At 35.2% G+C, this 24,390-nt stretch overlaps 4 protein-coding genes and 1 long non-coding RNA gene across 9 annotated transcripts; 3 read left to right on the top strand and 2 right to left on the bottom strand.

Moving 5' to 3' along the window:
* Positions 1 to 319: 319 nt before the first annotated feature.
* Positions 320 to 14,992, bottom strand: LOC132906987 (katanin p80 WD40 repeat-containing subunit B1). Of its 3 annotated transcripts, none has more exons than XM_060959680.1 (15): positions 14,630 to 14,992; positions 14,214 to 14,344; positions 13,747 to 14,091; positions 13,482 to 13,672; positions 13,254 to 13,404; positions 13,015 to 13,178; positions 12,829 to 12,950; positions 12,576 to 12,629; positions 11,891 to 12,434; positions 11,507 to 11,807; positions 11,231 to 11,410; positions 11,090 to 11,166; positions 10,921 to 10,995; positions 6,928 to 7,047; positions 320 to 6,784 (listed from the first exon to the last, which is right to left on the bottom strand). In XM_060959680.1, exons 1-15 carry the CDS (start codon positions 14,661 to 14,663, stop codon positions 6,652 to 6,654), a joined length of 2,622 nt encoding a protein of 873 aa, XP_060815663.1. In that variant the 5' UTR covers positions 14,664 to 14,992; the 3' UTR covers positions 320 to 6,651. The 3 variants fall into 3 exon arrangements, with proteins under 3 accessions (XP_060815663.1, XP_060815665.1, XP_060815664.1); XM_060959682.1 differs by having other exon boundaries at positions 11,507 to 11,741; XM_060959681.1 differs by lacking the exon at positions 12,576 to 12,629.
* Positions 9,583 to 10,209, top strand: LOC132906997 (uncharacterized). The gene is made up of 2 exons (XR_009658087.1): positions 9,583 to 9,688; positions 9,844 to 10,209. It is a non-coding gene; the product is annotated as an uncharacterized LOC132906997 (long non-coding RNA).
* Positions 14,993 to 15,017: 25 nt separating the features above from the next.
* On the top strand, positions 15,018 to 16,369 carry LOC132906995 (UPF0598 protein CG30010). The gene is made up of 4 exons (XM_060959694.1): positions 15,018 to 15,430; positions 15,540 to 15,588; positions 15,659 to 15,879; positions 15,953 to 16,369. The coding sequence occupies exons 1-4, from the start codon at positions 15,260 to 15,262 to the stop codon at positions 16,190 to 16,192; spliced, it is 681 nt and encodes a 226-aa protein (XP_060815677.1). The 5' UTR covers positions 15,018 to 15,259; the 3' UTR covers positions 16,193 to 16,369.
* LOC132906990 (angio-associated migratory cell protein) lies at positions 16,183 to 18,948 on the bottom strand. 3 transcript variants are annotated; one of them, XM_060959685.1, is made up of 9 exons: positions 18,843 to 18,948; positions 18,124 to 18,272; positions 17,815 to 18,022; positions 17,484 to 17,740; positions 17,262 to 17,406; positions 16,995 to 17,194; positions 16,736 to 16,933; positions 16,485 to 16,666; positions 16,183 to 16,394 (listed from the first exon to the last, which is right to left on the bottom strand). In XM_060959685.1, exons 3-9 carry the CDS (start codon positions 18,005 to 18,007, stop codon positions 16,322 to 16,324), a joined length of 1,248 nt encoding a protein of 415 aa, XP_060815668.1. In that variant the 5' UTR covers positions 18,008 to 18,022; positions 18,124 to 18,272; positions 18,843 to 18,948; the 3' UTR covers positions 16,183 to 16,321. The 3 variants fall into 3 exon arrangements, with proteins under 3 accessions (XP_060815668.1, XP_060815671.1, XP_060815670.1); XM_060959688.1 differs by lacking the exon at positions 18,843 to 18,948 and having other exon boundaries at positions 17,815 to 17,997; positions 18,124 to 18,398; XM_060959687.1 differs by lacking the exon at positions 18,843 to 18,948 and having other exon boundaries at positions 17,815 to 17,976; positions 18,124 to 18,397.
* An 877-nt stretch (positions 18,949 to 19,825) lies between these two features.
* Positions 19,826 to 22,839, top strand: LOC132906993 (putative glutathione-specific gamma-glutamylcyclotransferase 2). Its single transcript, XM_060959691.1, has 4 exons — positions 19,826 to 20,139; positions 21,394 to 21,429; positions 21,739 to 22,001; positions 22,095 to 22,839. Exons 1-4 carry the CDS (start codon positions 19,975 to 19,977, stop codon positions 22,372 to 22,374), a joined length of 744 nt encoding a protein of 247 aa, XP_060815674.1. The 5' UTR covers positions 19,826 to 19,974; the 3' UTR covers positions 22,375 to 22,839.
* The last annotated feature ends 1,551 nt before the right edge of the window (positions 22,840 to 24,390 follow it).

Here is a 24,390-nt window from a genome sequence, read left to right as displayed (position 1 = left end):
GAGTCTCGTGTCTCCTTTGTCGTCTAAAAAAATTAGATGGAAGGTGATGGATGAGTTTCATGGAGGATTTAATCGATCGTACAACAAAGATTCGATTTTTTTACTTTCGCACCGTGTAAATGCTCCCCAAGCGACTCGGATAAACTCTTTGTACGTTCTGTGTTATTCACATATTATCACATATACGGCATGATCAATTTATGATAATTTTCTGTTATACGAAAAGGAAACTTATGAATTTTCGAAATTTTTCGTTTCAGTAGAATTATTGTCCTGGTATATTTTCTATTAAATGGAAAGGAAGTAATAAGTGTAAGTCTTTGAAATTTTCGGTAGAGTTATTATTTGTTCTCAGCTGTCCATACGCGGACGTTCAGTTTGTTCCGTGGCCGATCCTTAAACGCTAAGATCGATTAGTTCTACGCGTTAAACGAGGAACGTCGCATGGGAACGAAAAAATTGATAAATGTTAAAGACAGCCAAACAGACAAGCTCGTTGAGTTACAAAAATCGATTGAGTTCACTCTGAAGAATCTTACAAAATCATTTCCCTCTGTGTATCTTGATTTCAGCACTCTATAAATAGTGAATATACAGGGTATTCCGCGAGCAGATCATAAATTTTGTCAGCATGTCCAGAATGTTATTCCAAGTAAAAAATGTGTCGATTCATCTTCGTTTTCTAGATATGGGAAATGTATCGATATAAAGCACGAATAATGATCAGATGTATCGAAGCTACTTAACTTTTTTATTAATTATTTATTTGAAATTGTACCACTTCATGCATCCTTACATAAAATTATTTGAGCCACTGTCTCGTTTTCTCATTTTGTCATTATCATATAAAAAACGCGAAGACATTTAAAATCTTGAAGCTTATAGTTAACAGATTGAAATAATCCTACGTACATCATTATTTACATAACATTTTTCGTTTAGAATGGCTCTGTAAATATGCTGACAAAGTTTATCAGTTTTGTAGAACACTTTATATATATATATATGTTATATATATTATATATTATATATGTTATATATATTATATATATATTATATATATATATATTTTTTTTTTTATAAAATCGGACTCACCGTTATTTTCTATTTTCACAGAGGGAATCACAATCATGCGTTAAAAGTAAAATTACATTAAAGAAAAAACGACGGTACTACTCTAAAATTATACCAATTCATTGCTTACACTACATTAACATTAATTAGGCTTAATAGTAAAGTAAATTTATTAGTCCAGATGTGAACGATCCAGGCCTATTGGAAATTGCATAATCTAATTATCTAGGTTTCTATTAATTATTAATTATCATAATATGTTATTACTATTATTATATCATTATTAATCTTTAAAAAAGATGTCAGTCCAACGAGAACTCGATTATAGCAAAATTTTGAAATTTCATTTAAACGTAGTACCGTCTCGCACAAGTTCTCTCGAGACATAGGAAAAACCGAACAGATAAAATAATATAATTAAACACATCGTCCCTGCGCGTTCTTCACGGGCCTTTAATCCTTTGCACTGGTGCGATCGCAAATAGTACGAGGAAATAGTACAATTAGTATATATAGAAAATATCGTTATTGTTATTTACATTAACGTACAAAACTAGAACGTTCTAGCAGACGATTAATAGCTTCGTATGATATTAATCTTCGTCCTATAACCATACGTCCTCATCAACGAACCATTTTCTAATTAATTGCATTATGTATATCATTCGTACGATTACAGTATCGTGATCGTAATTTATTATCGTAATTATTAGTCGATAAAAATCATCTCGTAAGACTTAACAATACGAAACAAAAAATAAAACGAAAAAAGAATTTGAATTCTTCTTTGATCGTCTTCCACGTAATATCTATAATAAACATAGCAATAATCTTCGTAATTAAAAAATAAGAGGAAAGGAAAACAGTGTCTTTCTATATACGATTAAACTGGCACGATGAAAATGATATACAAAACAAAAACAAAAAGATAAAATAAGAAAATGCTTATAATAAAACGATCTCTACGAGCTATGAGCATGTGTGTTCATAACGCGTGGAGGATCGGAATCACTTGTAATTTATAATCTATATACTTTACGTTCGATTAATCCTAAATTACAATCGTAAGCTCTACTACGATATCTGTTCGGTGTGTCGAGTTACAATTAATTGAGCGTAGACAGCTCGTAGTATTTGTTCGTTAGAAGTGCAAAGGCTTAAACAACGAAGGCGATTTACGTATATGTATGTATGTACATTGTGGTCGAACAAGAGGAAACCCGATTGTTTCCTCGTGCATGAGGATGCGCTTCGTCAACTCTTTGTTCGACTTGTTAACACCTTGGCTATGAAATACTATCTTCCTCGCTTCATTGGACATCTCACATTCCTTATAATAGATGGACTAATGTCGATCGATCGAAATTTATTAGAATAATTAACACTTTTCAATGTTATCTCAAATTGGAATTGAGATTTTATTATATAGATATTTTTTATCCATTTTTATATCTTTTTACCGAATTAAATATTGTAGCTTATTTTCGTATGGAAAATTATGCTTCTTCAAAAAAAACTTTGTGATTATTGAAAAGCGTCTTATCAACTTAGATCACAAAGGATTAACAATAAATTTCGATGGAAGAGGTTCTAGATGTTTGAATCCCAAGTAAATTCACATGCGGCGATTAATTGAAAAACCTTGGAAAAATATGTAAAAATGTTGTAACAATCATAGCCAACGCGTTAATAGCGCATCCGGAAGTTGATGACCGAAGGAATAATACGCACACTCACACTCCCTCTCGTGGCTCTCGCACTTTCTCTCCCTTACAAAAATACGGTTGGACGGAACTGACGACGAGTTAGTCTCCTCGTGCTTTCTTTCTTTTATTTTCTCTGGATTCACTCTTATTCTTTGTTTCTCTTCTCTTATTTTGTCGCTTAGTTAAAACGACGTTAGATTGTGTATCAAAGATTGAGTTTTGAGCGCTCCAATTCGTTCCCTTACCACCTCTGTTCCATCGAGAATTCTACGGGATCGAAGAAGTATAAACGACGGTTAAAAACCATGTTCAATTCCTTTTTTTCTCTTTTTTTTTTTTTTTCTAAAAGATTGTTTTACTCCTCTGTAAGAATCGTATAAATAAAAATAAAATTAAGAAGCTTCGAATCTTCCATCAAAGTCGTCTTTCAAAATCGAAAGTTTATAAAGTTAGTGTAAAAGTGTACAAATACTGATATGCAACAGGATCACAAAAAATATCGATGTTTCAGCAATAAAGGTAATTTACTTGATCACATGGTATAAAAACAGATTATTGATAAAATTCGTATGAAGGTGAAAGATATCGTACATTTTCTATAAAGCGTTACATATCCGAATTAATTCTTCCAACTTTCTCGTAACGTAGTAATTACCGTTTTGGTGTTGAAAAAAGTATATGACAACTTTGAACGCACAAAGATGATTGGGGTGTACCATTCGGTCTCCGATGGGATCGCTCAAAAGTTTCGTTGATAAAAGAATACTGATTGTTAAATAATCGAAAAATACAATGATTAAAACAAATACCTCTCAACATTAGATTTCTCTTTCTCTTGCTTAAATACATCTACGAGGAGGGATTCTTAAACTAAACGCAAAACGTTCGTCCCTCCAGATAAAATACGTTTTCTCTCGTTAAATTTTAAAAAATAACGCTACGTAGTCTTTTTCTTTCTTTTGCTACATTCGTCGATCGATTGCTTCTCTGATCCCAAAAATTATCACTGGAACAAGATGTCGAAAGGTTTGCAGTACCTCTACGACGTGCAAAAAAAATGAAATCCAAAATCTCTGAAAAAACATTCTCCTTCCAAATATTCAATAATGATTTTTATGAAATATTATCGTATGCAGTTTGTAAAAGCTATGATACGAATGATTTCACCTTTTGCAATCTTCGATTGCGATAATATAAAATATCTCAATTCGTTTCATTTCGAAAGAATTTCATTGTCGCTTCCGTTTATCTTTCACATTTTCCTTTCGTTTCATCCACACAATTTCCATTTCAATTTTGAACCATATCGAACGATTTTAATTTATCTTCTGCTATGAAATTTCTCGTAATGCGGTCTTTAGAAACTTGAGATAACTCGCTGGTGAACGGACGAAGAGTAAGACGGATAAAGGGAACAAGTTAAGCTGGCATCACAGGGACCACTGAAAAAGAGACGAGAATCGAACACGGGGGACAGTGAAAGAAACGTTGTGCGCGTGGAACGATCGATTCGTCCCGCACTCGAACAAAGAAAATTCAAAACGATCTTTGGATTCGTTTGTTCAACGAGACCTTCGTGTTTCTTCCGTAACTACATATTTAACTTTTTCGTCCTTCTTTTTGAAACTTCCAATTTGTTTCAATTTATGCTCACTTCAAAACCTCTTGTAAAATTCTGAAAATAATATGTGTAAGAGCGAAGAATATAATAAACGGAAGAATATATCGGGTTGTAACATAAATCTATTCTAGTTTCATCTTTATTTGCAAATAGAGGAAACGAGATAAACATATGTTACAACCTAATAATAAAGAAAAAGATTAAGTAAAATATTCTCGTCTCCTTTTCGAATAATTATCCTTAAATCGCACTTCACTCTGTTTTCGTGTCGTCATCGAATGATCGAACTTCGAAGGAATCATTTTCGTTTTCCTCTTTGCGCTTCTTTCACTCACGAGGAGCTTCGACACAATTTTTTCTCTCGTTTGTATATTCGTGCGACATATCAGGGATTTCAAGACATACCTACAATTAGAGTATCTTCTTTTTTTTCCTTTTTTTTTTTTTATTAATGAACGGACGCAAATGGCTCTTGCAAAAATACAATTTGTTATTTTATCTCTTTCTGTTACTTCTAGAAAAAAAGTGTTACTACCTATTTTATATTTCTTAATTAACTCACTTGTCGTTAAGCATCTTCGTCTTTCTCTTCTCACGCGTGTCTGTGCATTTCATAGATTCAGTTGGGGTTACTCGCTTGTATAAATCAACACAAGACTGGCAAGAAGGCCGTCAATAATACCGCGGTGTCGCATTTTCTCTCGGACGCGTGAGAAATTACATCGAGAAAAATTTCATCTCCGCGACGCCGTTTTATTCTTATTCGCATTGTCCGCGAAGCAACGCGTGCATCAAATTTTATATACATGCATATGTGGTGCAATATATCATACAGAGTACAGCATGTAGTATAAAAAGGCAGAGAGTGATCTTACATGCAAAGACGAACCGAAAATAAAGAATAGAATTTTTTCATTTGAAACCCCGTCTTTTGAGAAAATTCAATTTATAAATTTATTCAGTACGTATACACTTCGCTATTTTTCCGTTTATTTTCTCATCAATAAATCATCTGGTATGGATTGTATTTCGCTTTCAGTCAAACTATTTTGTTTACTTGCAGCCTGTTTCCGTTGGTCAAACAATCACAGTGGTTTCTCATAACAACTGTGAATGTAACTTTGTTATAACTTGTCTTATAACAATCATTGAATTTTACCCGATCGCACAAACAGTGTAGTACAAAATCAAGACAGCTTTCTGATTCGGAAAGTGTCGAAAAGAACGTTACTTTCATCGTTCAATAATGTAAAACAGTATTTATCATAATACTGTTTATTAGTATAAATACGAAATCCGAATATAATCAATTGTACTTTATAGAGTACTTTATAGAATTTCAGTGTCGACTTTCTCATAAAACAAGGTTTTAATACTAAAACTCGATAAAAGCTAAGATTAATTTTACCAGGAGCAGTTGTACATTTTAGTAGCCAAATTGTATTTTATAATAAATCCGTAATCCGTCAATTTGTTAGTTCTAGCGTTAAGCGAAAAAATTGTATTCTTCACTCGCAACTAATTTTCACATCTAAAATCACACCCTGCCTCGCTGTACTGCACGTCCTACCACATCCTGTATAATATAATATTTTACAATAATCATCAGTTTAACATCTTTATATTCCAAGCATCGATCTCTACTCCGAGAAACTTCTAAAATTCGGATCAACGAATTAATACAGCAATTCGCGATAGTGGAAATTTTTCTCGTTCAGACTTCACTGTTCAAAGTATACCCGTTTCTCTTTAAAACAGGCTGACTACTCTTGTGCACATAGGGCCAGAAAACGTTGTATACGGTCTCGATAACGTGCATCGAGTTCATCGCCAGCATTCAATCAATATAACATTGACTCTAAGTCCCTTCGTCGATGTTTTCCACCGTTTAATTAAAAAAAAAAAAAAAAAAAAAGAAAGAGGGAAGAAAATCTCTTTTTCTTCTTTCACAGCATTATTTTGACATCATCGGGTCGTCAATCTCGCAGGTGTTCCACGGTACTCGTTTGTTTCCCTTGGAACGTGCCGCCAATCGGAAGCTATGACTCGAAAGGAGCCGAGGAGAGAAGGAAGAAGCGATTCTCGACGAGCCGATCCGCCAAGCTTTCCTGAATAAAGCAGCTCGAAAGCGCGCTGATGATTCCCCATCGTGGTCAATGCACATCTGCTTCTCTTTACTCGAGCTTTCTCGATTTTTTGTCAGGTAACGACGAGTCTGGCGGTCGAGTTCACCAAATGCCTCAGCCGTGGTCACTCGAGACTTCGTATTAATACGATCATCTCGCGGAACAAGGCACCCAATTTACCTGGTGTCGTCTGTTTCTTCAATAGAACACCTCTGATCGTCGAGAGCTTCTCGTAACAGGAGAGGCACTTGTGGTATCTGCGCATATAAAACCAATTCTTTTTCACTTATATAGCTTATAGTAGCAATACTATTTCTTTATAATCAGATGGGGGATAGTTAAAAGGCGGGGAAAAAAATAATCGGATTTTGTTGGGATTTAAAAGATAAAATATACTCACCGCTCTTCTCGCGAAACGTCCACGCCGATCGTGTGAAGTGGAGCTTCCACGTTCGACTTGATCACCGATGCGAAATTTCGTAGAATTAATCTCAACCCCGAACATCCCACTGTTATGTACCTGAAACAGTAATAAAGAGAAAGCCGACGTATTATTTATAGCTTTTTATCGAAAATCTTCTTCAAGATTTTCTTTAATTCTTTTACTTTCGACATCAAAGTAAGAGAAAATTCTATAAATCAGTAATTAATCATTACTCGATATTCTAGGACGCTGATTTCGAAAAGTATGCCAGATTCACAAAAGAGCAAAGGATGAGAAAGCCTGGATCCTGGCACCCACCGGTGCTTGTCACGGCTAGTTTGTTCCAAAACGTGTTATTACCCCATAACGATGCCAATAAATAACGAAAGGCACGAAAGGCTTGGCCCCGCGATTCGACACGCTCGCTTTCGACCGGCGATAAAGGGTTTGCGCGAGCTCCCGTTCGAATCAGCGAGACGAATCCGCGCACCGCCTCATAAATGTTCCATATAACGTCCAACGTTCGTCTCTCTACCTTCTACGAACATTCTGTATCACGATAGCCCACGGGAAAGTACACTTTTCCCATAAAAATCTTCTCGATTATCAAAATCTATTAACCATTATATAATATTATACAAAATTATTTCTCACCAATACGATTTTCATCCTCATAAAGACACGGAAATAATACAACGTGTAATATTTGTATCTATGTAGAGAATTTTGTTCCAAATTTCCAAACGTTCGCGAGCACGTGTATACAAATTCCTCTATTAACGTTTAACTTCACCTACGTACGAAAAATTTTCCAAATTTTAATTTGTGAAAATCTTCTTTTCCTAGATTGATAGCTTCCACTATTAAATTTTCATCTTTGAAAGAAGAATATTTCTTTTTAAAAATATCTTCCGTACTTATAAAAGATTCAGAAGGGGGGCGGGGGAAGTATCGATGATGGTGTGGCGATCCCTTTATCGTGTGGCACGTGACGTCGATCAAATATTTCTCGACGTGCTCTTTTTTTTCTCACGAACCTACCACCTTTGACCAGGACGAAAGCCCGTGACGAACGAGCCGTGAAAATGCCGAGTAGTTATATGCAAACTGAGCTGCATTACGACACCGAGATGTGTATATTTAGCTGGCAATTTCCTTTCGATAGTTGTCCAACCATAACTCGAAAGTACCATAATCAGTGCGAATTCGTGACAAGTTTGGCTTTCGAGATTCAAACTTCAATCTTCAACAAATGATATCTGTTTTAAGAGAGCTTATTTGTCTTTACCATTAATCTGTATACGATACAATAATCTTAATATACTGGCAAATATAATATATATATATAAATAATATAAATATATTTTTTCGCGCTTCTTTCAGAACTAGATTGTTTATGCACAGGACTAATTTTATTACTGTGTCAGGCTTTAAGAAAACTGTGAGAAGGAAAGATTATCTGACACGATTAAACGATGAAAGAAACACACGTTACTAAACTAGATCGATCTTAATTGTCTCGTTTCGCGATATGTATTTATCGCCCGTGAAATCTTCATTAGAGCTATTTTATATTCCTAAAAGTCACAGTTTTCTCATAAATTTCACGATCAATGAAAGTGTACGACTTGATAATTAGTTTCTTTTCGTTTCAAGCTGATCGTAGAGCGAAACAAAGGCAGAAAACGGTAATAGATAGAGAAAAATGAGCACGAAGACACACGAACTCAATTATTGCGTCGAGTAATTGCGAATGGCAGCTGCTGAGCGACCAACAAATTAGTCTGAATTCACTTTTACGGTATCGGCTATTTTCTGAGCATACATGGTCAACAACCATAAACGTTCGGCGAAAAGCAGAAGAAACGAGAAACTTGTACTTGCGTGTTAACAAAATATCTACCTGCATGTAACGTTCTTTTGTTTTAATGACTTTCCAAATACTAATTCGTGCTCGGTAAATTTTTATATCCTAATTGAAATTTGAAATTAAAAATGCTAATATACGATTAGTGAATTCTAATTAGTTTTGATTAGAATGTAACGTGTGATAATATGTAAGACGTAAATTAAGATCCAAACATTTTTATAGTCAATGATAAATATGATAATCAATAAATTTTTAGATCCTAATTGAGGTTTAAAATGAAATGGTAATTTATGTGTGTGTAGTAATTTCTAGTTCATTCTGATTAGAATATTACGTCAATGTTAACTTCCAATTAATTCGAATTGGGACGTAACATTGGCGATAGAATGCAAGAGTTTAATCAGTTGTAAGATTTAAAAGATTTGTATAATCACAGATAAGGTAATCAAGAACTTTATATATCTTAACTAAGATTTAAAATGAAAATGGTAATTCACGATTAATCATTTTTAATCCATTCTGGTCAAAATATTTCATCAGTGATAAAATAGATTTTAACTAAGATTTAAGAGATATTATATTAACTGAAAGAATATGATAGAAAACATAAGAGATTAAAAGATACAGTTCCTGGCAAATTGTACGATAATCATTTTTCTGTTGCTTTTTTTCTTTCTAATAATAGCAATGACAAATAAGGAGGCAAAACGCGGAGACGATGATGGTCGCAATAAATGGCGGCATAACGAACGGAACGGCAATTTTCCGGACTGGTAAACTCGCATTCTGAACGGATGTGCTATTATTAGATCGCTGGATTATAGAATTGATATTGGTTTCTCGTTCAATTAACGTAGGAAAGTTTCTGTAGTTATCTAAATCTGTTTAACTAAAAGGATTTACTCTGATGAAATTTGCAGAAACCAGCTGCAAAACGATTCTATAAATCTGAAATTAGAATATGATTCCAAATATGATTCCATTCATTGCCCAATGAAATTCATACTTTCTTTCTTTTAAAGGACGATTAAAACGGAGCAACGAGATATATGTGACGCGCAATCCACTCGACGTTAATAGGCGTGTACAATTTATAATGCGCATTGTGTGCGTAATTAGGGGAAGAATGGGCAGGAAGAAATGGATAACCGATGCACACGTGAAAGGAAATGCTCGTTTCTCGTCACGACAGCGCAATAGCAACAGCTTGTAACTGAGCACCGGTTAATTACATTGTTTCGAGCATCGATCGAACGAGCTATTGCCATTATTCCGTTTCTTATCTAAAGCTGTTGTCAAAAAATAATTTACGATCGAATTATTATCGTGTTAATATTTGGAATGATAATTTTTTCATACTTTGAATAAACACCAATATCAATAACGTTTACGAACGAAAGTATGCTTTTCAAGAATGCGTCACAGCCATATCCAACTTCCTACGCCATCATTAATATTCATGATCGGCTGTCAGTGCCAAGAAAGAAAAGGACTTACTGTCCGTAACTGTCCATGGAGTGCGTCAACATATGCGTGGCCCTTCGAGTTTTAAGATTCAACAATAATACCCGCGACAGCCGAGGATTCGAAGCTCGAATTTGCATCTGCCACTATCTTCCATTGTTTCGGCTAATTTTCGTGAACCCTTCTTCTCGCCTCGTATTTCCCTGTTCGTTGAATTAGCCATTCCCATAGAGGCAGCCGTGCTACGTGAAGTGTACGCGACCCCACTCGAAATACCCTGTTTACCCTCTCATCCGCCATTCGAGAACTCAGCCCACACAGGGGTGTCTCGATTTTCTCTAATTCACCAACCGTGTTGTGTTTCACGATAGAAATTGAAGTAACGTTAGAGGATACGCGTGAATAGGCATGTGTTTCAAACTTTTAATCGATATAGAAAAAAAGAGAAGGAGAAATGATCTCTTTAAGAATTTAAAGGTTTTTTAAATCCCAATAGTTTTTATAAAAATGTGAAATACGAAAAGTAAGTGATTTTTTTGTAAGTTGTAATTAGAGACATTTAAAAAGGGACGTATAATAAAATAAAAGTTGTGAAACAAGAAATGAAGAAGTGTTAAAGAAAGATTTTTACTCACATTTCATATTTACTTTGTAGTAGATCACCAATTGGACCAAGTAGAGAGTTACAGAGATCCAAGTTCCACATAGTCCTGTAAATAAAAAGTTGAAGAGAATAAAGAACAAGTTATAAGAACTTAAAAGTCAATAATGTTCATCAATTGTTCATGAAATCATATTACTTACGGTTTTAATGTCAGTATCCCCAATAGATCCACGATAACTGAAAGATCGTTCATTGCCACAGCAGATTCCACCGCAGCCTGAAAATTTACAATCTTGTCTTAGCTACTATTTTACGTACAATAATGGAAGTTGATCAATTACCTTAAGATCTTTATTGTGCCAAAAAGAGTAAATAATTTGTAAAGAACGATGACGACTTGTGAGTACTGCCATCATCGATTCATGACCACGCATCATGCTGTTGAGTACTTCGGCTTCTGACATCTCATTAAGAACTCCCATTTGCGAGAAACCCAAACCAGTTGAAGTTGCAAAATGATTCTATAAAAAAAAGAAAAAAAAAAGAGACAATGCTATTTTATAAATTTTGATGTTTAAGACACCGTTTTATTTATCGACAAAATAGTAAAAACTCACTGGTAGAAAAGTTTCAACGTCCAAGCCGTAAGGTTTATCGGCGCTTATGGGGACAAATTCGCCTTTCTCCGTATTCTCGATGTTGGGCCTTATTTGAGACGCACGGACCTCTAACTTAGGATTCGGGGGCACTTGAGCTTTATTTGTTTTCTTTATAACGAATGTCGTGGTTGTGGAAGCGTTGCGCGCGGACAGCGACGTTGAGGTAGCAAAGTTTCTGTTCAGCGAAGTAGACCTAGATTGCGCAGAATTTGGCCTGTTTAACGCAGGGTCGGAGGGGCTGTGCCTTATATTATTAATTCTGCAAGAACGTTAAACGCGTTTCCGATAATTGTCACTGTTGTATAATACGCTAATATCTACGCTTCAAGTATCTATACTTACTGTACCGGGTAATCGCTTTCGTAACCCTGTTCTCCATCTCTGCAGCTACTCTGTCTTTTCAAGTAATGCTTAGGAGAATCCGGGCTAGGTGCTCTGTTCTTTAGTTTTCCATCATCCATTACTGGAAGGACAGCAGCCATTGGTGCTACACGTGGCGTCAGCGTAGAGTTTGACCTTTGCGGGCCCAAAGGTTGTGGAAGTGTTCCTACATCATTGGTAGGACCGCTTTTTTTCCCAGGAAGAGGTGTAATGTTTTGTCTTAGAGGTGGTATAGACGCGAGATTTTTTGATGTTCTACCAAGACCGTTATTTGCTTGAAGATTTGCTTTTATTTGGCTAGTACTCGTAATTGCGTTTCTTTGAACTGGCGGCGACGATTTAATCGGTTGAACACGAACTGGTACAGGTTTTGTTAACGATAACGTTGGTGCGGGTGGAGGTGGAGATGACGGTGATGAAATAGGTGGAACTTCTTCTGTATCCACCGTATTTAAATTTGACATTGAGGTAGAAAGATTTTGTAGTATTTGTGGCTGTGTAGGATCTGTAAAAAGAAAGCACGCGAAACGATGTAAAGTTGAAGTCTTTATGTAAACCATACAAGTATTTGTACACTGGCATTCATGCAATATTGGAGTAAGAGAAGAAAATAGGTAAGAAGAGTTTGCTTTAAGAGAGAACTCACCTACGTCTTGAGGCTCCGGGAAAGCCTCAGGTTCTGGAGGTGGAGTGCGAGACACTGAAACACATCGTGCATAGCATGCTCATTCACAAACCATACAGCAGAACATTCAAATTTTAAATGCGTTTATATTCTCAGATTCGTGATTGTAGGTGAGTAATTGAGAGTTAGGACAAAAAGAGAAATTGAGTATGTTGTGAGACACAGATCTTGCAACAAAGAATGAGTAATGGTTACAATTTTATATTGTACTTACATGACCTGTTAGGTTGAAATATGTCATGATATTCAGTGACGTTAGGAATATCCGCATATGTTGCTTCATCTTCAGGATCAGTTCCAGACTTGTCTGCTTCTTCTATGGTCCGTACGTCTAATCTATAAGCAAAACATTAGGTATAAAAAAACAACAAAATACACGACACTTATTTATTAAACTTACGTGTGTTTTTTTAATCCAGGTGGCCTTTCCCTAGAAAAACTTTTCCTTAAAGAATTCCCATGACTAAATGGAGAACCGGATGTTGATACTCCCCCTAATGGAGCAATTTTCTTTAAGTCACACACGTACAAAACAATGTTTGCGGTGTGAAAACTTGCACCGATCTAAATAACCAATAAACGCAATTCTTAATTCATAAATTATTACATATACAGGAAATCAGTTAACAACTATCTTACCAGTTGATTTTGAGCGATGGCTATATCCTGTACCTTTCCCCAGCCAGTTGGGACTGAATCTAACGTTCTACCTGGTTCCCAACCATAAACTTTTAATACATCATGGCAACCAGCAAAAAGACATTCTCCACCCTGACTGAAGTAGAGACATCTATCCAAAAGAGAAAATATTTATAAATTAGTGGAAACCTTTAATGGCGATAAATATTCTACAGAGTTGATAAACACCTGATCGCAGAGGAATGACTTTGGTCTGTAGAAGATACAAGTTGAAAAGATTCCAAATCCCAAAAGTGAACTGTTCTGTCTGCACTTCCACTGGCTAGTAAGAATTCATGAGGATGAAATTCCACTGTTGTTGCTGGACCTCTGTGTTCAGAAAACTCTCTTAACTGTCTACCAGCCCTTAAATCCCATAACTGATTCAAAAAGAAGACATTGATTACTTATATTAATTGACGCTATTTCAAAATAGGATTTGTATAACATTTACCTTAACCATTCCTTCTTCTCCTGCACTAGCAATCCACTGACCATCAGGACTAAATTTTAAACTATTCACCATCCTATTGTGTCCTTTATAAGTGAAGATGCAACCTTTCCTTCGGATATCCCAAAGTTTAATAGCAGTGTCTAAACTACCGGACGCTAATAATTCTCCATAAGGATGAAAGTCCATACAACGTATGCCTGCTTTGTGCCCAGTTAATGTACGGGCTAATTTAGCATGTTCTAGGTCCCAAATTTTTAATGCTCCCGTTTGTGAGCCAGCGCATACTAAATCTTCTGTCTGTCCAAATCTTACGCATTCTATTGGAGTGGTATGACCACTCAGGCTCTGTAAACCGGCAAATCAGGATTATACAAATAATAAATTGAACATCGTAAAATTGAACTATAGTATTCCAGCTGAAATATTCCTTTTAATGAACCAATTGCAAGTAAAAAATAAAACTGTACCATAATACAATTCTGCTTTCCAACTGCCCATAGATTCACTTTTTTATCATCACCACCAGTGACCAAAACGCGTCCAGATTTGTGACCTAGTGCCAGGCAATTGACATTGGACGAATGGGCAACAAAATCCTCTGTACAAAGAGAAACAGATCATTCTTTCAAAATGACCTGAACAAGATGTCAGCTACCAATGACATCATAAAGACAGTATATTTTCGGTTTGAAAAAGGTTATGACCATAATAGGAAGATGCAGCGAACAGTTAATTATTGGATCTTAACGAAAGATTTGTAAACACGAATTGTTTACTTATCTCAGGGAAGAAAGAGCGCCAGAACGGAATCCGTTAGATGCACACCGAACCGACTGATGTATTAAATAAAGAATATACAACTGCGAATGAGACAGTCACTTACGGAGTTTCCATGACCTCTTCGTGGACGAAGCCATATTCCGGGACCACAGGATTGCGTTGTGCACGACTTATTTGGCAACGACAACAATTTGAGATTTCAGCTTGCAGATGCACAATTTTTTTTTGCTCGAATTCGTAGGTAACATTTTTACTTAGTGTTATTATTCAGTGCAGGAACGATTATTCAACGGGGCGGCAGCATCTCGCCGCGTTCTGGTCCTGAAGGCAATCCTTTCCTTGAAACTTCTGACCGTTTTCACAAACCGTTCGTTCCACCTCTTCGTCGTATCTCATTTCTTGAATCTGCCTGTCCGTGGGTAGCGCGAACTAACGTGACGTTGAAAAATATCGAAGTTCTGTTTCTATCGAGACTACGTTCCAATCGATCGCACCAGATGTCACCAGTTCTTCGGTCAATTGAATCCTAACCTCGGCAAGTGTCAGAGTGAGAAGAAGAGCTAATTATTTAAATAGAAGAAAAGTTATTCAAATAAAAAAGTTGTATCGTTTGTAATTAGTTACAGTGTATGCCGCATGATAACATGAATTATACATGATACGTTGTACGTGACGCAATTAAAACTCATAGTGTACTGTAAATATTTAAAAGTGAGGTTATAATTTTGGAATTATGTATATATTGAATAAAATATTTGCATTCGATCGTTCACGAGTGTTCGCAATTAAAATTAAGTCAATTTACTCCCAGACATCTAAAAGGTATTGCGTAAAGTATGTGCAAGGACAATCGCCAGAACCTCGAGTTCGTGAATATTTTTATTACATCGACCATCAAGGCATGGTACAATTTCATTTTTAATTAAATTTATGTTCAGAAGTGTAGAAGTTTAGGAATAATCGTATTAAAGTCCTTTCTCTTAAATATTAAATTTGTATTTTATTTGCTATAGTTATTCCTGGATGATACGCGTATAAGAAACTTCACATCATGTTTTAAAGGTGTGCATGAGCAATGGACTAATTTATTATTTATGTTGATTTATATCTCATGGCAGCCATATTATTTTAGATAAAAAGTTTTTAGCCTTTTTTTTCAAGCGCTTAAAAAAGAATGACACAGGTAGATATGTAGAACATTTTCCTTATGTTTCTCTTTGTGGTCCAGAGAGAAATTTTATAAGATGCGATGATTTGCCAATAGTTTTCACAAAAGTTCTTAAAATGTATAATAGTGCAACAAAGAAAACCGAAGACTGCTTTGGTTATGCTCATGCTGAAGAATTATTAATGGTATATTTAATTTTATTAGTAATTAAATAACTATGCATTTAGTCTTCAATATTTAGTAATAAATTCATTATAGGTTCCATTTCAACCAGACAAAATATATATGGATATTCGATCAGGAAGAATATACCATCCTGCACCTGAAAAGGCAGGAGGAATTGGACTAGTGAGGTCTCAAATTGCAATTGAACTTAGCCCATTATTTAACTTTGAAGAAGGAGAAGAAAATGGTCCAACTCATATTTTTTGGGAAAATAGGAAATATACTTTAGATTGCAATTGGTATAAGGATAAAGTACCACAGGCTGTCAAATAAAAATAAATAAACTTTATTTTTAATTAAAAAAGAAAACTGAGCACGATATATAAACAACTTTCGTAAAATGTACATATATTTGTAGATAATAACAAAGATTTATAATTGTTCTCTATCTAATAAATTTTGTTAAGATAAAGATGAAATATCAAAAATTCTAGCTGTAGAATCATCAGATGTAGTCAGTGCTTTTTCTCCATTTCTAAAAGGTTGTTATTGTTATGTATATTTTTATTAAAGGGTTGGCATAAAAAAAAAAAAAGAATAAATACCTATAGTTCTTTCAACTTACTCAGATATATATAAGTCAAGAATATCTGCCACGTGTCCAACGAATGAACGTAAACGTTGACCATTTTTTCCGTCAAAACACCTCAGGATACCATCTAGTCCCGCCGAAAATAATAGAGTCGTATTTCCCTTCCATAGAAGTTTAGATATACCGCTTTCTTGCTCTATCTTTTGTCTAAGCGTCTAAGTAATAATACAAAGTTATTGACTTGAGATGGTAAAGTTGCAGTCAAATGGGGAAAATAGTAATACCTGTTTTGAGATATCCCAGATGAAGATTTCTCCATTAACTGTACCAGTTGCAGCAACTTGAAACGCAGGATCCTTACAAAAAGCTGCTGTTTCTACCCAATTGCTATCCCTGTTTCCTTCACTACTTACAGCATTTTGATCATTATTCGTAACATTATTGTGCACATCATTATTAAGATTTTGCAGGATGGAAACTACCTGAGGTTTTTAAACAATATTACTTTCAACTGCTCGATAAGGAATCTTTTGGATATATTACCTTCCCTGTATTTGACATGCTGATTATAGTTTTACCATCTACAGCTGCAGAAAGTATTAAATTGTTATCCCAATGACAATCGATGGTGGTTATAGTAGAAGAATGACCTAATGCAGAAGATATAGATGACAACACCGAACTTGTTTTTAGATCTAGTATTCTAATAACTCCATCTTCATAACCTACTGCTATACGCTTGCCTAAAATATTACATTTAGTTCAGTTATGGCTTTAATTGAAGAATGAGAAATACAAAGACACGAATACCATCTGGAAATATTGAACCAGTCTCTGCCCGACAACCATATCCCTGAAAAACTTTACAATCTCCATCAGGTATTTTCCACATATATATTTCCCCATCAACAGATCCTGCTAATAAAATATTTGCAACTGTGTGCCACATCATCCACTGCGATAAAGAAAATAATATTTAAGTTTATTGAAATCCATAATGTTATAATATTTAATTATGGAGAATAAACTAACAGTGGCATCACCCATATTGTAATCCCAAACTTTAGTTTTATCAGCTAATTTCCAAACTTGTATCATTCCACTCATATCTCCAGTGGCCAAATACGATTCATCGTGATTAAATGCTGAAAAGATAATACTATCTTTGTGACCTGTACAGTCTAGAATGATTTCTCCTGACGATGTATCCCAAATGTAAGCCTTATCCTCTTCTCCACCTGTAGTAGCTAGTTTCCCATTTTTATTCAACGAACCGCAAAAGACAGAACCTAATGTTTTCATAGAAAATCACAATCTATCGTCAACACATAAATTTGATTGTAACAACAGAAATGTTCTTTACCTGTTTCGTGACTACTAAAAACACAAATTGCATCTCCTTCTTCCGAAGGATCCTCCTCCATCGCATCCTCTTCTTCGATGTCTTCTGTATCGTATGCGTCTATCACCTCTTCTATATCTCCTATGTATATCATATCTTCCTCATCTACTTGATTAGCCATGTCTGGAGAGGAGGGAGGAGTATCTGTATGCATGATTCACTCTAAAAACTTCAGAAAGCGTGCAACATATATAGGGCACGTTTTAAGAGGATACAAATATATTTAATTACATACCAAAGTAAATAAAATTTTAGGAATAATCGTATTACCTTACGTAGAAATTGTGCGTTCGGTTAAAATTTTTCACTTTACCTAAGTAATAAAATCAAAATTTCAGTCTTTCATTCGAAAAGGTAAAAATTCAAACGCCCGTCAACAATCGGAGTTCGGAAGCACCAGCTGATTTGGAAATTGGATGCTACAAGAATCATAGGGATTTTTTGTTATTGGTAATATTTGAGATCTGTCTTATAGCAGTAGCGACATCTTTAAAAAGAAGTTAAACTTGCATTTATCATGCGAAGGAAAATATATTTTCTCCCAAAAGATAGATTTTATTTAAATTTGCAAACTTTACTATGCAATTTACTATGCGATTCAATCATATAAGATTGTACATTCGTATTAAATGACTACTAAGCAAATTTTGGATAAAAAACGAATATTAGAATTAAACGTATATATCACATATACTTCATAATACTTAATAATAACGAGACGATAATATCGTATTTCTTTCATGAAATGAAATTAACTTACACTCGACCAATAAATAACGGTACAAAATGCTTTGTCTTTTCTCTATTAATATGTAATATCCATATGATGTTTGCAATGAAATATTGGAATTTCGGTATTTACGTAATTCTATGCTAATCACAAAACTTGCAATTTGTCTGACGTAACTAATAACTACCAGATAAGTATACATTTTAAGTATCTATACAATTTGGATATATGTATGTAGCATGTACGTTTGATGTCATACGTCAATCCGCGCCTCGTGTTTCATCATCCATCTCATCCATTTCTCCTACTCGCACCTCACGTTATATCTTTTTCTTTCTCACTAATAACGGTAGCCTATACCTCTCTCCGTCAGCATAGTTCTATCTCCCTCTAGCAAGACTAGTAAGAGTATACGCCCGACAACCGGCAGTCTCGGTCAAGCATCTGTACGGTGTATACGTTGCATTCGGATCTTCCAAAGTTGTCAATGTCTGTCGTTGATTTAAACCGTGAAAGTTCCAATGAAATATTCGCAAAGATCAGGTCAAGCAGTTCAAAGATTTCTATATATTCAACAGTCAGAAAGATTAATCACCAAATTGTCAATTTATATACGACCCTTCGAAGGAAGTATCGATCAAGTAAAATTTCGACCAAGATCCGACTAATTGATCATAAAGGTAATTAATTAAAATCATTCACGATACTTTAGACAAAGATTTAGATATTTATTATTGAAAAATGGCACGGGCGATATTGAAAAGCCGACGCATAAAAGACGAAAAAGAAAAGAGACAGACGATGATTGACCAGATGAATAGGATAATAGTCCTGTAAAATCATCAAGCGAAAGTGGGAGGCAACATGTGCATTAGAATGTTATAGTGGGAGTGAATGTCTTGACTGTGCGAGCTTTAAAGTACATACCAGTCATTGGGGTAAACGCACAGTGGAGCCACGTGCTGCGCTTGTCAAATCAATTATTCTTACGTTGCAATTTCGAATGATAAAGTAGAAAACGGACGACTAATGCTTTTCTTATCTCTTCGTTTTTCCCCTGCGATATTGTAAATTAAGTAAAATATGCGAGTATAAAGGCTTCGAACATTGAAATCGCTTTAAACGTAAATCGTACCTGAAATTGACCAATTGTCCATTTAAATAGTCATATAATAAATTGAGATGTATGCATTGACATAGAAAGTAAAATTTTTAAGGACATACTGTAAAGTATCTTCACGAGATTATTTTGGAATAGAATCGAAACAGGGAGATATGCAAACAAAATTCGAAGAGATATACTTTATTTAAATATAAAGATAAGCGATTCGCTCGGAAAAGAGACTACTCTTGGATAGAAACTTTTCCGCGCTTTTCGATTCCTAAATAAAATGGAAGCTAGAAACAAAAATGAGAATTTTCTGTGGGTGTTCGGATATGGATCTCTGTGTTGGCATCCGGGATTTAAATACAAAAAAAGCGCCGTGGGACACATCAGGGGGTTCAATAGAAGATTTTGGCAAGGGAATACGACCCACCGTGGAACGATAGAGAAGGTAAGTGCATTCTGATAAATGCATTCCCCTTTCTTTCCTCATGCTCAATTCCCCAAATATCTTCTATAGGTTCTCAGAAATGTTTATCGTTATTTTTGTTCTGCAAAAAGTATAAACACATTTCGGCTGGGAGTTTCACCATTTCAGTAACGTAAGAAGCAATGTTTACGGCTTATTAATACCACATTGTAAAGCTTCTCCTACATATATGCATAAAAATCATTCTACATGGCGAAATCACTGCAAACGTTCGCATTTAGAAATAAAATGATTATATTTAAATAATTTATCACGTTACATCCAGTCCTAAAATATACCGATGTATGTCGCAGAGTTTCGAAATATTTTATTACGCGCTATAAGATAATATTATAATAAACACAACATTTACGAATAAATATTTACGTCGAAGTGGCCATATCGTTTCAACTTTGAATCAAGTTCTCCGACAGATCGAGTTTTTCGCACGATGTTCGTTTCGCGTGTTCTATTAATACCTTTAATTTTCTTGTTCATGAATTCAACACGTGAATTCTTTCACAAAGATCTGGCAGACTTCCACGCCAAATGACAAAGTTGCAGTTTCGTTTGACAATGAACGTGTTTATGATAATCAACGAATAGTATAATGCAAGTATATAACCTAAAATATTTGACAAAGATCTTTTTAAGAAAACTGGTTTTGTTTCTTTCTTTTTGGTTTTGTTCTTTCGATCGCCTAATCAGAATTGAAATATAAAAAATATTTAATAGGCGGTAATTCTCTGAAATATCCGGTAGAGCATAATGTTTGTAGGAACGTACGAGTACGCTCCAGTAAGTACTTACGGATGCTTCCATTAAGACTGATGAAAATCGGTTACAGTTTCACCTGATGAGCTTGCCGTTCCAATTTCTCTAATTCATACGATATTATTCATATATTATAAATATATGCAAACGCTTTCTTCCGATATTTTCGACTTCTTACAGTCCATCGCATGTCCTTTACTACTATGGATATAGACAAGATTTATCAAACGAGAATTTCTCTTGATATCACGTTGCGGTTGCCTGTCGATTAATGTGAAACCAGTTACAACTTGTAGTAAGTGATATCTTTCGCGAGTACACGATTTCCTTCTTTGTTCGCGTTATGCGTTTGCATCATTCGATCGTAAAATAAAAAAACTCTTATTCGTCGCTTCCTTTATTTCGTTGCGATCGAAGTTATCAGTTGTTCGTTTAGTCATTCGTTGTCCTATTTTGTTACAGCCTGGACGAGTAGTGACGCTGGTGGAGGAAAAAGAGGTAAATATTACTCCTGAAACATCCTTCGTTAAGTTATTTAAACATAAAAGATATAACTTAGAAAAAACGAAGCTGGCACCCCGCTGGAGGTAGCCACCCACATGCTATATTTATTTTTATTTTATTTTTTTTTTTTTACCAATAAGATAACACTTTACCAAATATCCATAAGGACAAATTGTAAAAAACCAAAATAAAAAAAAAAGTTATTTAACGTACATACCATACAATATCGTTTCATTCTCATTGTTTCTTATATCACGTAATTTTTTTTTTACGACAAACTACAGGAATTCTGTTTACCGACAGGGCATCGTTTACGGCCGGGCTTTCCAAATCCAAGACACCGCGGCATTGCCTTACTTGGAAAATCGCGAGTGTTCTTTGGGAGGATACGTGACGACGATTGCCACGTTTCATAGTCGCGAAGGAAACAGGAGCTTTCCAGTCATTATTTACATCGCCACCAATAAGAATAAACATTGGCTCGGTGAGGCACCGCTTCAGAGTATCGCTAAGCAAATTTCCGAATGTTCCGGTCCCAATGGACATAACGTCGAGTATCTTTTACGGTTAGTTTCACCATAAATAACATCATTCGGTTGTAATTTTTAAATCGTTAATTTATATTCGTCTTGAAATTTCATTGCATATGTCACGTACAGATTAGCAGAGTTTATGCATCGTTATCTACCAGAAGCCCAAGACGAGCATTTATTTACATTGGAATTATTAGTACGTTCGAGGATAAAGGAAATGAATATGTGTGTGGATACGTTAATGGGTAAGCGAGACTACAATATCGACCTGGAGGACGTCGAGATCGATGCCAAGGATGAGGACAGTGATTTAGTCACCAATAACGCAAGCAATAATCTCAGGAAAAATTCCTTCCAATTCACTCTTCAAGTACCTGATAAGACTTTGCGTTGCCTCAAAATGTAGCCTGCATTTCCTATTTATACGAATAATTATCGAATGCTCGGACCGAGATGCAGAGGATTTATGTAATTAACGATAATAAGATAATATTCTTCGTAGATAATTTATGTAAAAACGTTCGTATCTTTCGAGAACATATGTATATTGAGTAATTATTGTTCTTGAATAGTTTGACTGTGATACGAATAGTTTAAGCATAACGAAAGTCATATTCCGGCAGCTTAATATTGTAAAATATATTTGCAAGTACGATTATCATACTTTTATTTTTAAATGTGCTGGACACTGTTTAGGATTATATTATTTCGAAAGCAATCGTGCCTTAAAAAGCGCAAACACAGGGCAAATGTCCCTTACTACAATTTTTTTAATTATAAGTTAATGACAAATTTTGTATCCGAATGCATAAAACGATAATTTATGAAAGAGATAATGTTTAAATATATTACCGAATATTTCTTTTTCTAAGTACGTGGTTCCTTGCATTTCTTAAACTTAATTATACTGTATATTCATATTCAGGAAAGCATTCGAAGAGTAATCACGCAGCGGTACCATCCGAAAAAAATAAAATTATACTTCAGTCGGTAAAGTAGAAACGATATATCATTGAAAGGTATAAGAAGGAAAATCAACGAATGGTATGTCACGATCTGCAATTATGTCCTGTTGGTAACAACTACATATAAAATTTCTTTTTTATCTTTATAATTTCTACGCGTAGTTATTCCAGAAATTAGAAATTTTAATTCCTTTAAATGATAATGACTATATAACTATAACTATATGATAATTCCGGAAACCTAATTTTTGGAACAGAAACAAACAGTGATAATTCTTTTAAATTGTAATATTTTTCAATTAATTTTTACTGACCTGTATCGTTCTAAAACTGACATGATATATTTAAAAGAATCGCTTATAATACACATATACGATAGAAATTAAATATTCCTGGTATGGAACGCTGGTTGAACTTTCAATCACCATATTATTTTACATCACTTTGCTTTTAGATAATTTTAAATAATTTCTATACAACGATCTAAAGAATATTTTACGTTATGTTTCAGGCCGAATTCTACGTCCGATTAAACCAAAGCGATACATAGTACTCTCAACTCGTACGCAGCTTTTTCTCCAATGTCTTTTATGCCGTCTTCGAGAACATGTTTGTTCCTTCGATGCACGTATAACGTATAACGAGATGTCGCAAATATGATTTGTAATTGATAAAAATTACTTGCGAGAGCGCAAAGTGAAAAAAGCATCGGCACACGTGATTTTCATAATTTTCGGTAAAAATACGAGGAAAAGGGAGCATGGAATTCCTGGTTACGCCGTGACGGCGTGGTGGGCCTCGAAGATCTTCGTTATTATTTCAGCGAAACGAAGCGTGCACGGGTGCACGCTCGAGTTGGCTCCTGTACGAGTTGTTAACTTCTTCGTGCGGATTCTGTCCAATTTATTACACAGACAATTCGTCGTTTCTTTTTCGAAATAAGTAGCCCGAAAATCATCCGGCGATCTCGCAAATAATTAATCAAATGAAGAACACCGAACCGTGGAAACGTTATATCTCCTCAATTTAAAACTTCCTAATACCAACATACTCGTTTAAGTGCCTATAAACATATACATTTGTATCGGTAAATCTTTCTCAATCTTTGTGCAAAATCATCGATAATCGAAGAACGTTTTGTTTCTCGAACAAACTCGCGAATCTCAAACCTCCTTGACCTCCGAGTATGACGAGACGCAACGTGGTAATCGACGGTCTGTCGAAAAGCAGGTCCATCGAGTTTACGATGTCTAACGAGAATCGCTTGGAATTCTAAGGACACCGGTACTACACCACGTACGATGATTTTTGTCCGCGGTTCGCAGAGTTGCTGGTTTTCTGGACAACCCGACAGTGGACGTAGGGAGAAAGAAGAAGTGGAGAAGCTGCTTACGGAACGTACGTAAACGAACGTTCGTCACGCATCGTGACGATAAAGCCAGCCAGGTATCTCAGGG

Source organism: Bombus pascuorum, chromosome 5, assembly GCF_905332965.1.
Source record: "Bombus pascuorum chromosome 5, iyBomPasc1.1, whole genome shotgun sequence".
NCBI classification, from domain to species: Eukaryota; Metazoa; Arthropoda; class Insecta; order Hymenoptera; family Apidae; genus Bombus; species Bombus pascuorum.
Note: the sequence above shows the minus strand (reverse complement) of the source record. Positions and strands in the feature narration are given on the sequence as shown.